The 15,234-nt window shown below is 38.1% G+C and overlaps 1 protein-coding gene across 1 annotated transcript in view; it reads right to left on the bottom strand.

Moving 5' to 3' along the window:
* Positions 1-15,234, bottom strand: part of UBR1 (ubiquitin protein ligase E3 component n-recognin 1) — a 126,317-nt gene that overhangs the window by 3,980 nt on the left and 107,103 nt on the right. The window contains 8 exon segments of the mRNA XM_028507958.2: positions 1,444-1,545; positions 2,979-3,149; positions 6,679-6,756; positions 8,934-8,990; positions 10,715-10,823; positions 12,439-12,572; positions 14,195-14,282; positions 14,752-14,902. Of these exon segments, the coding sequence (XP_028363759.1) occupies positions 1,444-1,545; positions 2,979-3,149; positions 6,679-6,756; positions 8,934-8,990; positions 10,715-10,823; positions 12,439-12,572; positions 14,195-14,282; positions 14,752-14,902 (890 nt within the window).

Consider the following 15,234-nt stretch of genomic DNA (forward strand, 5'->3'; position numbering starts at 1 on the left):
GGGGATGGGAGTGACTTCAACCCAGAATATAACTGAGAGGCAACTCCCCCTGGTTATAGCGCCACCGCCAGCATGAGAGAGAAAAGAAGGAAGGTTGGGACCACGAGGCTTTGGGGTGCTCCTTTTTGCCACGTGGCTTAGGAAGCAGGAGAGACTTTGCCTGGAAGAAAAGGGGTGAAAGGACTCTTGCTGGTGGGCCATGAGAAGGTGCCACATGGTTTTGGATTAACTGGAGAATGTGGCAGCGACACAACTGGTGGTGCCAGGAACCTGAGCTATGGACTTCTACTTTTTTTCCTGAGATAAGGTACCCGGACTGGGCAGAGGGAGAAGAAAGGACTGTGTGTTTGTGGGTATTCTAAAGGACTTTAGTATTTTTAATGAAGACATTACGTCATTACTCTAAGTCTGTATAACTTTTAAAATAAATAATCCCTTTCCTTTCCACCAATCTCTGGCATTGAGAGACGTCTTTCCCTGGTAGCAGGCAAGGTGAACCTACTAGTGGGTGGGGACCCTGGAGCACAAGGGTGGGTCCATTAGGTAATAGTGTATCATTCATTCGTTGTCCCCTGCCACCTGCGGGTCTGTTCTGCGACACAGAGGAACTCAAGTGTCTCAGTTAGTTGGGTATTTTTAAATTGCCTAATTAATTTTAAAATTCTGCTTCTTTATACCTTTCTGGAACAACTCAGACCTCTTATCTTTAGTCATTAACAACTTTTGTGACTCAGATTATTTCTCCCTAAATTCAGAGAGTATCTCCAAAGGCGGCCGAGTGCTGTCACAATAAAAACAAATCTCTGTATGATCACAGGGGTTTCAAGTCCCATCAAGTAAGCCTATTTATTCCAATTAATATTTCAAAAGAACAAAATTTCAGTTAAACAAAGCCATAGTTTATGATAGGAAGATCTAATCTTTATCTATATGTACTTTTGGGATCATTGTCCCTTAATACCTCTTTCTCAGAAGTAGTAAGTAGTTATCCAGTACCCAACATCAGGAAGGATAAAGATTATAAGTATTTTGCCTTGCTAAAGCTACTAAGAAGGCTGATATAGCTTGGCAATAAAAAATTTCAAGTACTGCAGTAGAAGCAATGAATACCAATTTTAAACCGAAGTCCCTTGCTGGACACTCCAGATTTCTTTCTTTCATATGTCAGTGTCAATTAAACCTCCTAAGTATTCTGAAGAACAGTTGATTAAACTAATAGAGCATGCAACACATTAGAATAGTTGGTATCTTTAAAAATTTTAGAGAAGCATAAAGTTGTTGAAAATTATATATTATGTTTAGGATGACATATTTGATATTTTTAATTTGCAGCTATTTAAAAATCTCTCTCAATATTTAGCATTAGCTTTTGTGTTTAAAGAACTATTACCATCTACATATAATAATGTGATTAAAGTTAAAAAAAAAAAACACAAAACTTACTTCAGGCCAGGATCTGTTTCTCCATATTCATCCAAGTAAGGAGCTGGATAGGCACAGCCTCTGGCTTTCCCTTCCACTAGGACCACTCTGCATTCTCTGATTCTGAAGCACAGACCAACGGGAAATATTAGTAAGTGCATGTGTGCAAATAATAGGTACTGCATCAGAGTTAATCTAGAGAAAGGAAAAGGGGTTCAACTGAATGAAGAACCACATCTCCCAGTCTGATAACCTGTCTAGGTCAGCTAGCGAAGTGGCAAGGCTTTCTGGTTAGAACCAGCCTCCGATAGTATAGATTATAAAAAACTACTGCCACTTTGAAGGTATTTGGGAACTTACAGCAGATAAATGTACACATAAAAACATAACGCTTGTGGCCCCGACCAGCATGGCTCAGTAGGTTGAGTGTTGCCTTACAAGTGAAAGGTTGCAGGCCAGGTGCCCAGTGTGGGCTCATAGGAGAGGCAACCGATGGATGTTTCTCTCTCATGTTGTTTCTCTCTCTTCCTACCTTCCCCTCTCTCTAAAAATAAATACAATCTTAAAAAAAATGCTTGTGTACAGATGTGGTAATTACTAAAGAGAGAAACTATAAAATAAACAGATGAACTAGCTGTAGGGTCCCTAGAAAAAGAAAACAGGTGTTGGGGTTTGGCTTCCGTGTAGTCATTCCCCTTGTTATTCCAAAGTATGCCCGCTAACAGTGACTACCTACGCCACAGGCGGTGGGCAGCAGTGCTTATGTAAACGGAAAGTGTATTACATGGGCAGAAGGGGGAGAAAAGCACAGGAATTCTTCTGAATTTTATCTCACAAGAGCAACCTGTATTCTTCTTTCATAAAATAAGTGACTATTGTTCTATTCTCAGTCTTTTGCTCTGAGAGACCAGGAAAAACAATGGTTGATTGATACAGGAAATGAAGAAAATTAAAATATTCAAAGGACAACTTACAGTAACCATTTACATACATTTTTATTTTTTATTTTATTATTTTTAATCCACACCAAAGGGCACGCCTACTGATTTTAGAGAGGAGAGAAGGGAAGGGAGGGAGGGGGGGATAGAAACACTGATGTGAGAGAGAAACATCAATAGGTTGCCTCCAATATGTGCCCACCTGATGACTGAACCACAACCTAGGCATGTGTCTTGACCAGGTACTGAGCCTATGACACTTTGTTTACAGACGAGGCTCCACCAACTGAGCCATACCAGTCAGAGTTTGTGTTCTTCTAAAATGTAAGTTTTAGGACTCTAAGCTCTTTCACTATATCTGAGTATTATATAATATCAGAGTAATCAATATAAAGTTTATCATATTTAAGATTTTCCATAAATAATGAAAATGTGAGTAGAATCCTACTTTATTTTTTATTTTTTACTACTTATTCTGTGATATCTTCTCAAATGCAATCTCATGTGAACAACTGGTCTCTTAACTTCTGGTATCATTTGCTACCAACACACTGTCCTCCATATTGAATCCAAATTTCTTCAATTTAGTATGAGGCTTCCAGATCACACACTACTCACTTTAGGAAGATGCAGACTCCAGCTCCACAGTGAAGTGCATGGAAAATGCAAGCTCCAACCTCTTCCCCATTCACGGTTTCTTGGCAGCAAATGTTCTGAGAACACAGTATGGCCCCACAGAAAAGGCAAAGAACGGGGTTCTTCCGCTCATCATCTGCAGACCGTGGGCATCTCAAAAGGGAAGAAAACATTCAGTATGATGGAGAAACAAAAAAAGCATAATATATCCAGCTAGCAGTGAAACATATTTTCATCACTGGATGCTTCGTAGCAAAGAAAGCTCTTAAAACACAAGGAAACACTGAATGGATGATTCCTCTTTAATGCTCCCCCCTAGAAAGACTTAACAAAAAAACCTTCTGATTAATCCATAGTAAGAAAATGTATTATTAGATATAGTGTCCTGACAATTCTCATAAAGTTTGGCAATGAAATATGCCTTGGTTGAGATGTATTTATAGAGCCCAGTCTTCATCTCACATGACCAATTTATAGTCAATTGCCTAGTCTTGATTGATTCAGTCAAGGTTGTGTCCTGTGTTGGAGGAACTATAGATGTACATTTTTTTAAAATCACAATTTGCAGTAAGAGTTCAAACACATTTCTTCCCCATTTATTTGAGGTACTGAAATTTTTAGGGTTTAAATGAGAGACTGCAGTCTTTGAGTTGATGTCCCTTCCATGTGGAAACACAGTAATTCTTAGGAAAGAATAAGTGATAGAGGTAACTTACTTGAACCAAGTAGTACATTGAGATCCAACTATTTTCCATAATGGCATGGTACAGCATTGCTATAATGCCCCTCCAAAGGGGGTACCACTCTCTGAATGAAAATGATAATGTTTATTCTTTTAACTTCCCACCCTGACAGGTGTGGCTCAGTGGGTTTATCCTGCAGACCAAAAGGTCGCCAGTTCAATTCCTGGTCAGGGCTCATGCCTGGGTTGCAGACCAGGTCGCCAGCTGCAGGTATGCAAGAGGCATCCAATTGATGTTTCTCTCACACTGTTTTTTTTTTCCTCTTTCTCCCCCACTTCCCCTCTCTCTAAAAATAAATAATAAAATCTTTAAAAGAAAATAAAAATTAAAAAGGGGGTTCCTATGCTCCTATCTCTGCTGCATATTGGACACAATGGAAATATCAAGAATTCCTTAATCTGGGCAGTAAAAAGTAAATGAAACCACAGTGGACATCCAGAAAGGCACACAGTGAGATCAGATTCTCCAATAGAGTATTAACAATTTATTCTATGACCCCCAGTTTCTTAGGCAAGATAAGAAAACCACCATTGTCTACAGAGGAGTAAAGGGACTCTATGCACAGGCATTCCCTTCCTGTCTCCTGTAGATGAGTGGACTGTTTTCACTTCCAGGGGGTTGCTACAGAATGTAATTATAGCTTTTTTTAAAAAATAAAGCCAACATCTTCTTTCACCTTTAGCAGAGGGTGGCTAAGTCTGAGTCACTAGCCATCTTACAGAGGAAAATGGGGGTGATGCCTAAAGTATAATAACTGAGCGGCCACCCTATACTAGAGATGGTGCAGTCTTAATGTAAACCAGTGGTGACAATAAAACTGGAAGAGATCATAAGGTTTATTTTCATTTTTACTTGAAACCAGTAAGTAGTAATATCATCCGGGAGGATCTTCACTGTGATTAATGACTAACACTCTTTTCAGATCCTCCTAAGAGCCAACAGCATGATAGACACCTTTCAATGCTTGGGAGATAACACCTATTCACTGGGCTTCAGCAGTGGCAATGAAGCCCTAAGATTAGGACAATCACCGATCCCAGAGCTAGATGCAATCTGTGAAATAAGCCAGGTCATTTTTTGAGGGCTGAGAGATAAAGTGACTCAACCACTTCTTTAGCCGGTTGATCTCAATTCTGTATGAGACAGGTGTCAAGGAGCCAACACCAAGATCAATTCTATCTGGTAACAGAGGCTGGGATATAAGCTGCCCAAGCCCTGACTAGGCCATTTAAACCCCTTGGCTACATGGCTCAAAGCACTCCTTAGTCATTTGGGTAGGGCAGAGATTCTCAAAGTAGGCCAAAGAAAGCCTCTTCAAGCCCTCAAAATGATTTTATTTTATTTTATTTTTTCCTCAAAATGATTTTAAACTGCAATCCCTTACTTTGGCTCTTTCAAATGAAAGCAGGTTATTTAACCTATGACTAAGGACTACTAATTGTTACCTTGTACACTAATTGGTACCTTTAAAACAAAACAAAGTTTAAGAGTTAGTTGTGTTTGGGGGGGGATTTCTAATTAAATTAAGTTTACAAAGAAGTCTAGCTGCAAGACAATGCTTTGCAGCATTACAAAACTCCTAACTGAGCTTTGGAATTCCTGCAATTTGGGGAAAGGAAGCTCTGTTACCAAGTACATCATCAATAAAGTGCTGAATGGGCTTCGGCTTTCAGGCTGCTGAGATTCTTGCCTTTTAATTAGTCACTGCTAGTTTCATGTCATCATTATCAATCTGGTTTGCTATGGGTGGTAGTGTGATGCCACCTGAGTATCAAGGATACATCATTGCATCAACAGCAATTTTGACTTTTTATTTTCAAGGCATGATACATTGTGATTCAAATATGAAGTATTCACATACCAATGGCTAAAGCAGATGTGAGGTATGATTGTACCTCTTCACTTAGTGACATTTCACTGGTGGTGTTCTGCACACTAATTTATGCTACTCAAATAACTTATAGCAAGACAGTATAAAAAAATTATCATTAACTTTACAGGGCATTATTTTATCATAGAGAATCATGTGTTTAAGCTCATGCTGTTCTCTTACAAAAGTAACTGAGAGGTAATTCACACATGGTATTAGTAACAAGCAGAATGCAACTTGTTTATTTTGCTTCTCATCAGTCCCAATTATCCAGTTTTTTTTTTAAATTTGAAAGTGATCAGTGAAAAGGAAGAGGAAGATAAAGGACAGTTTGAGAAACACTGCTTTATAGTAGTGTTTAAACTGATTGAAATAGAGGGGACATGGTACCAAAAAAGGCCAAGGGGGTGTCCTCCCTCTTTCCATTATCCAGACATGAACCTGAGTTACAATGCTATGAGCTGTTTTACTGTTATAATGGGAGTCTATATAGATTTTGTTTGGAAAAAAAAAGACTGTTCAGTGTTATTTCAGTGAATGAATGTGGTCACCACACTGTAATGCATGTAAAACAGTGTTTAAAGATATATGAATAAACAATCATTCTTAGAATGCTAGAGAAAGAGAGAAAGTTCTTGAATCTTTAAAAAAATTGAGGAGGGATGTCACAGAAGATGGTGGAGTAGGGAACTCAGGAATCAGTTGCTCTCCTGAAACAACTATTGATCTGGCAAGAACTGTCTGAAGCAACTATTTTGGAACTGTGGAGTACAGATAAACCCTTGCACTGACAGCTGTCAGAGAGGATGGGGGAGGAGGGACTCTGTGAAAGAAGGGGTTCTTTAGCCAAAGAACATATATGCATAACCCATGGACACAGACAACAGTGTTGTGATGGCCAGAGGGAAGGGATTGCAGGGGCTGGGTGCAGGTGGGCAAAGGGGAGGAAAATGGGGACATCTGTAATAGCATCAATAATAAAATTAAAGGAAAAAATAAAATAAGTTTGCTAGTGGTGATGTATACCAACTACAAGCTCAAAAAATTTAAAATATATATTTCTTCTTACCTGAAATGAGAAGCTTGATTTAGGAGGCAGCTATAGTCATCAGGAAGCTCTATCAATCTATTTCTTTTTCTAGGGTACCTAAAAATGTAATTTTAAAGGCAATTTTATTTATCAGGAAATAAGCCCAGATTGAAAATTGACCAATAAAGAATGTCTTAAGGATCTACACTTGCAATCCACAGTAATTCCCACTATTGGCTAGATTAACCCAAATTTCTCAGCCTAGAATTCCAAGCCCTTCATCAGCTAGCTTCCTTTCCCAACTCAACTTCCACTATTTCTTAAGACTAAATTGTTCCAGCTAGATTTCTATACTGTTGAAGGAGGGTAACATAAAGTAGTGGTTAAGAACACAACCTTTGAAATCAGACAGTCTCAGTTACAAATCCTAAATTCTGTAACACTTGAGAAGCCACCTAAGCCTGTATTTCCTGGTCTGAAACTGAGAACTAATATATTATACTTTCTTAAACATAAGGCATACTATTAATTTAATAACACATTTTGGGGGAGACATAACAGATTCATGATGATTTAAGAAATTTTATATGAATATCAAGGAACCTCAAGGAGCCGCCGAAGGCTCAGTAAGAAACTGAAGTGAAACATAATATACTCAGTACTTGATGAATATTTGCAAATGTTATTATTCACTGTCACCACAGTAGATACAACAAAAACCTTGCTTGCATGCCTTGGGGAAAGTCATCTGAATAATGTAAAATTCTTTTCTAAAACCTCAAGCAATTTAAACTCTATAATGCCTTCTATGTTCAGCTAAAAATTATCTCCTCTAAGACTAACTTTGTATCATTAAGAATCTTTTACTCTTTAAATTTCTATAGTATTAACAGTATATTCCATAACTAGGGGTGTGCAAAAGTAGGTTGTTATCAGCCATCTTTACCTAAAAGATAAATAATAAGTAAGGCTACAAAATAATAATAAGATAAATAATGCAAATAATAGAATTTATTCATAAATAAAAGAATAAATTGTTTCACATACTCACAACTGTAAACCTACTTTTTGCCAACGTCTGCATTATCATACTTTATCTTATGTCTCGAATTTATGTAGATAATTCATTTGTAAACTACCCACCACCAAAAACTCTATGTGTTATGTCTTTGAACTCTCCCAGAGTATTAAGTACCATACTGGGGAAATAGCAGACCTCTAAAAGGCACACAATGAATTGGAATAAAGGAAAATGGTATGACATTAACAGTCCTAAAATATGTACTCATCTTTTAAACTTTTCTCTCTGCTCCAAGTTCTTTCTTTTCTTGGTGATGTGAATATTACTATATCTGAGCACAGGAGTTGGATCTATAATCTCTAAATCACTGACGCTGGGTTAAAGGATGGGTAGCAAATGCACACTTACAGGGACAGTAAACGTGTTCAAGGGGTGAGAAAAGATAAGAAAAGAAGCTGGCAAACATGGACTGTGTCACAATGTTTGCGTTAGCCATAGAAGAATGGTACTGGTGTGAGTATTTAAGGCTGGGGGGTTAACTCCTCTGCTTGTTTATTGATGCAATTCAGTCTGAATAAAAATCAGACACTGTACATCATGTAAGCCAGGCTCTGGAGGGCATACACAGATTACACAGAAGATAATAAGCACGCAGTTCTGGCCCTTGTTGAGTTTACCCTTAGTGATGTAGGGTGTCGGCAGATACACATGCTCACATGTCAACACACAGAGGGGACAATATGCAAGGACTGGCTTCTGGGAGGAGCTAATATTTAAACTGGTTCTTGAAGAAGTGGATTTTGACCAAGCCATAACTTAAGGGAGATAGGAGGGCTGAAGAAAAGTTTTGCTGGGTAGTCTTAAAGCACATAGATAGGAAGGGAAGAGGAGGGGAAATAGTTCTATTTATATCTTACTGTATTCTCAAAGGGAAAAAATACTTTACAGGAATAATGTCAGTACCCTCTGATTTTAATATACCAACTGCTCCAAGATGACATCTCTTCTTTTGCCTTTTAATAGGCTTGTACTAGCTTAAGGAAGAGGACCTGGTGGCATCAAACTACTTGGGAAATAGGCAGCCACTCCAAGAAAGAACAAATGTAGGAAGAATCTGATTTCTGGCAAAGACCTAACTAACATAACAGAAATGGAGGAAACAATGTACTGAGCGAGAATGAAGAAGACAACTAGAAAGCATGCTCAAAAAGCCAACTAGTTTTGGAAACACAACTTCTTGATACAGGGAAAGGAACTGAAAAGTAAAACCAACCTGACTACAGTGCTTTTTTGCTTCAAACAGTTCAGTAAGGCAGGATCTGCACACCACCTGTATGAGGAGCCAAGAGAAAAGGCAAATGGGTCATCACAACTTTACTACAAAATTCATCACCGCACTACTCTCTCAAAATCTTTCTGTCCCTTCTTTCTGAGTTCCTTCTTCTAGACTTCTTTTATTTTATATCTTGCCCCTTTTCTCCTCTACTTTTTTTTGTATCTTCCTATTTATTTGCCCCCTCTTTTTATTCATTTCTTTTTAAAAGAGTTTATCCATCAAGGTCCTGCTAGAAAAATAAAAAACATTCTAAGTACTTCAACAAGAGGGACTTTAATAACAGGGACTGGTAATAAAAAGTGACAGAAGGGCTGAGAAGACAACCAGAAGATGAAAAGACAAGGCGATTCAAAAATGAGCCAATAATCAGAGGCCCCCACCTTTCCAAGGCTGGAGGAAAAAAAGGAAATAATGGTATTGCCGAAGCCCAGGGGCTAGGGTCACCGATGGATGCTGGAACCACAGCAGCCTTGTCTGGTAGGCAATGGAGCCAGAGAAAAGCTACAGCCACTGCCAGAGATGCCCCACAAGGCAGAGAGAGGCAGTCCAAGGCTTCTCTCACCCTCCTGGCTTCCCATATCCCGCCAGTGCTTCCCACTGACTGAACGCAGCAGAAGCCAACTGACAAGGGAAGGGAGACTGGGAAGGTCTGCCGGGGTCAGTCCCCTGCATCGCAGAGCATGGGATGAGGAGGGAAAGTTTTGAGGCAAGCAGGGCCAGGAATGGTACAAAGGGCAAGGGCTTTCTGTTTCAAAGTTTAGACTTTTATCACTTACTATACTAGATATTGCAAGTTCAAAATGTATCAATTTCAAGAATATAAAAGTAAAATTAGTATAACCTACTGTGATTATCATACTCAACACAAAGCATGATACTAATTTTTCTGACTCACTTTGATTCATTTTTAACAGCCTAGAGATCAGAATACCTCAGGAGAAAGGAGGAAACAGAAAAGAACCTAACAAGGAGACGAGGGCACAGAGAAGGGTGACAGAAGACAGGCGGACACTCACACAAATCCTGACCTGGGCATGGAAGGGGAAAAAACAGCGGTTAAAGAAAAAGGCAGACAAATTGAAGAGACTAAAGAAAGTCATGGAGGAAATAAAGTAAGAGTAACACAAGGTTGATTATAAAAATGATTGAAAATGGTGGCAACAAAGATTAGGGTGAGGAGACTAGAGATTGGAGGGTGAAGAGGAGTGGCCAGGAAGGCCAGTAAGTAACGGAGTAAAACAAAAATTTTCTGAAAGAACGACACATTCCTCCAGGGGAAGTTTAACAGACACTCTTTGATCTACCAAATGACACTGTTTTCCTCCTCGGGCACCCTCCTGAGATGTGTGCTACCATGGGAGATGTGCTACAGTTTTGGATATAGCCCCAAACGGGACTCATTTAACACTGTGGCTGCTGACAACATGACCTCCAACACATCCCCGGGCCCCTTGCCAATTTAAAACAGATGAGGAGACAGTAGCTATGGGGAAAATAAGTACAATGAATGTCAGTCATGGTGGAGCAAGTAGAAATTCCAGCTGCCCATGGTTGTTAGTCTTATCCCCAATTCCTTTAGAGGGTGAATTGGGAATCTCCTATATTTTTGCCATCCCCTTCAATCAACGCTAATCGATTTAAAAGCTGGCAAGTAATTTTAATTTAAAATTTCCAAACTGCATAATTAACTCAACAATGATATTTTGTCCCCACAATACCTCTGGAGGAGGGGCTTTACGGTATGCCAATATTCCTGGAAAAGTAGGAATAAATTTGTGGGTAAAGAAAGATAGCTACAGAGCGCACTGTACTCTCCTTCTGCAGAATCTGCAACAGAATAAACATACATTTAATAAACACATTGTTCTCACCTGGTTAACCTGTTAATACAGTTTCTTCACTGTTTATGTTCATTTCTGTGCTCTCTATAGAGTATATCTTGTATTCTCTAAAACAATAGGTGGCAAATAAACCAAAGGGATCCTTTTAAAACATAAATCTGGCTGAGTCATTCTCCTGATGAGATGTCTCCTATGTGAAAACACCACGTGATATGAAATACAAAGTCCTTATTGTGGCATAAAGACCCTACATCAGGGGTGTCGAACTCATTTTTACCAGGGGCCACATCAGCCTTGTGGTTGCCTTCAGAGGGCCAAATGTAATTTCAACTCCTTAACAGTTAAGGAGTAGTTACATTTATACAGTCCTAACATTATTTTGGCCCTTTGAAGCCAATTGCGAGGCTGATGTGGCCCCCAGTGAAAATGAGTTTGACACTCCCACCCTACATGACCTGGCCCCAGATGCCTCCTGAGCCTCCTTTCCTACCCCCCTCCCTCCTGTTCATTATGCTTCGGCCACACTCTTCTCTTTCCTATTCTTTGACTCATCAAAGCAAACCTTTGCATTTATTGTTCATTCTGCTTAGGAGTACTCTTCCATCAACCTACACAGTTCAACCCAGTTCTTTTTTCAATGTCTCCTTACAGAAAAATCCTTCTAGGACTATCTACCTAAAAGAATTATCCACCCTGGTTCCAGCATTCGCTATGTTCATGATCTGCTTTATTTTTTTTTTTGTAGCACTTGTCACCATTTGACATACCTATTAATCTGTCTGTTTATATTTGGTTTCCTCCGAATACAACAAAGAACTTTAACTGCCATATTACAGCAGCAACTATATAAATATATACATGATTTTTTAAAACTGCAAACAACAGATCTGTAATGGTAGTAGCTACTTGGAGAGTAGCATCCTATTTTATATAGGATCAGGACAAACCTAGATCCATAAACCCTACTAAATTGAGTTCAAGATTAAAAAAACTGATAGCCAGTAAAGCTGACCTGGTCATTGTAATCTCAAAGGATAAAAGGAAGAATCTATGAGCAATTTTGGTGACTCTTCCAAAATCATGAGTGTTTGGTTTTTACCCATACAAAGCCACAAGGAAGCCTTCTCTACTTTCATGTAGATTTAAAGGAGAAAGAAAATGACTCTGTTATTTAAATTTTGAACATGTCATTTTTAAAAAAATTAAAATGCTCCCAGGAAAGGACTGCAGTATCAAACCAAGGCCCTGTATATTTAACAGAGTATACAGCAAAGTTTCCTTTAGCCTAGTCAAACAGTTCTCCTCCTTAGGGTCAACCAATGTGTCCAATTTCTTGTATAGCTCACCCTATCAGTTATATTCTACATGCAGACATTTTATAAATTTTAGCACATTAACTATACACAGAAAGGAGCCACAAGTAGGTTTTATAGATTATAATCTGGGTTTTGGCCTGGCCTTTCCTACACTGGTGCAGGGGCACACACGTTCAGAGTGAAGGCATGAAGGGCTGGTACTGCGTGCTCTCATCTGGTATTCTTGAGGCTGAACTTAAGGAAAAAAGTCTTCCCTTTACTGCTCTGATCTCATTTTCTACTTACTGGTAAATAGGTCTTCAGGTGGAGTCACTCCAAGTAAATAGTGGAAAAACAATGCAGCACAACGAAGGTAAGGGATGATGCCATTCTTCAATGAGACCCACAAATACCAGCCAGGAATATCACACCCAATGCAGCTAAGAGGCAATAATTCCACAACAGAAGAGAATACTAATGAGACTAAAACCCTAGATTTTAAAAACCTTTCCAAAAACATAGCTAAGTATTTTAAATCAGGGGTGTCCAACCTGCGGCCCCAGGTCAGGATGGCTATGAATGTAGTCAACACAAAATCGTAAATTTACTTAAAACATTGATATTTTTTTTGTGTGTGATTACATGTTACAATATATTTAATGTGTGGCCCAAGACAACTCTTCCTCCAGTGTGCCCAGACACCAAAAGGTTAGACACCCTGATAATTTAAATAATTTTTTATCCTTTTAATTTTTAAACATTTAAAACAAAATATTTAACTAGCTATAGTTTCAGTTTTTAAATCTCCTAATAGTTTCCTAAAGAAAACCACAAATCTTGCATTTTTTACCATGTAGATTTTTACTTTATTTTAATTCTCACCTGAGGACATTTTCCCATTGCTTTTAGAGAGAGGAAGGGGGTTGGGGAGAGGAGGAGAAAGAGAGAGAGAAAGAGAGAGAGAGAAAGGAAGACAGAGAGACAGACAGACAGACATCGATGTGAGGGAAACACTGACTGGTTGCTCCCATTATGCACTCCAACCAGGCACTGACCGTGCAACCTGGGTTATGTACTGTCACCAGGAATTGAACCCACAACCTTTTGGTCTACAGGATGATGCTCCAACCAAGTGAGCCACACTGGCCAGAGCTTAGCATATAAATTTTTAAGACCAAAAGCTACTTTCTTCTTTTTCCTAATCTTTATGATGAAATGTGCAGCAGATATATTTATCATAACTAACCAAAATAGCTAAATTAGCTAAAAATAATTAATACCTTCCTGGTTTCTGTATTAAAATTAACTGGTGATTTGTAGGGCAGTAAACTGTTTTATATGATATTGTAATGGTGTGACATGGAGTGAACCCCAGTGTAAACTATGGACTTCAGTTAATAACAACGTATTACTATCATTTTATCGAATGTATAATACTAAAGCAAGACATTAATAACAGGAGAAATTGGTAGAGGGAGAAAATAAATGGGAATGCTATACTTTCTGTTTAATTTTTTGGTAAACCTAAAACAGCTCTGAAAAATGGCCTATTAACATTTGGTACCCAGAGTAAGGGGAAAAAAAAGACTTATGAGGAAGAGGAGAATGAGGAGGAGACCTTGGCAACAGCTGAAGCTCAGCAGATCACTCCTATAGCACTTTGTTTTAACTTCTGCATCACCAATATATTTCACATATCATTCATAATGGCCTTAAAAAACCCCCTCTAGTTAAGTTCATCAACTATATGAATTGCTTTAAAAGGAAAACCTATTTTCTATTTTCTACCTTTATTTAAATTCAAAATGCTGTCATTTGTTAAAAATTCTATCATCCTTGGCCTATATCCCCATAGCAGTTTATAAGAGTAAAGATGTGCCAAAACTTGTTTCAAGTCTTAGAAACAAATAAATGGCTAGCTGTTATTCCAAAAGCCCTAAGTCCTTTTTTAAAATTGGAATTAAAATGGTTCAAAAGTTATACTGTCAAACAACTAAACAAAGACGTGGAATTATCAAAACAATACTGAAGCAGATTAAACGCATGGATTGCCGCTACTCACCCGCTTATATACTGAGAAACTTCTGCCAAAAAAGAAGATGCAGAATGAGCCTCTTCACTGTCTTCTTGAACCTGAGCAAGGGGAAGGCCTGAAAAAGAAATTTTGAAAGATAAATCTATAAACTGGCTATTCAATTTAAAATTACACCTCAATTTAGTGGTTTCAGGATAATAAATAATGTCTAGTTAAGTGAGGTTCTTTCACTTATTCTCAATCTAAATAGTTGATTCTGATATTAAAACTATTAGGTAAACTTTATCAGTATATTACGTGGAGAAACAAATAGGGCGAAATCACAGCCTTGTGAAACATGGATATTTAATAAATATGTATTATTACATATTTATTACATAAACCATATGGTTTACATAAACCATAATTACATAAGAATTTATAATTATATATATTTAAATAGCATCCATAAAGAAATGAATCATCCTTCAACAACAGACATAATATAGAACTTAGCAATATATGATTAACCACAAGCACAATTAATTTTGCCAATAAATCATGGGCAAATGTTATGTACAATTAACAAATGATGAGAACTTTACCTGTGTCTATGGTAAGAAGTATCTGAAGCATGTGTGCCATGGTTATCAAATGGAAGAGATAAAGGTGGTTATAGGAAGAACTGACTGATGAAGGCTGCAAATCAACAGTGTCATCCCAATACAAGGATGGGAATGCTAACACAGCACCTACCTATGAGAGAAAATGGATATCAACGTGCGCAACAATAGAAAACAATACAAATTAATTCATAATTAAATGTAAAGGACATTAGAAGCTACACTGTGTTTGTGTGGTTTTTTAAAATAACCATCATATTTTTCCAAATTATTCAACAGAATACCTTATAATATATTGTACCACAAATGAAGGACAAAAATCATCACCAAATAGGTTATCCCTTTGCTGGGTCTACTTATTCTAGTTCTAGGTAGTGGTCTCAAACCCTTTGGGATTCAGGAGATTCAACATTACGATCACTTGGGGAGTCACACTGATACACAGGCCTCACCCCAGTCCAACCA

Source organism: Phyllostomus discolor, chromosome 1 (genome assembly GCF_004126475.2).
Source record: "Phyllostomus discolor isolate MPI-MPIP mPhyDis1 chromosome 1, mPhyDis1.pri.v3, whole genome shotgun sequence".
NCBI classification, from domain to species: Eukaryota; Metazoa; Chordata; class Mammalia; order Chiroptera; family Phyllostomidae; genus Phyllostomus; species Phyllostomus discolor.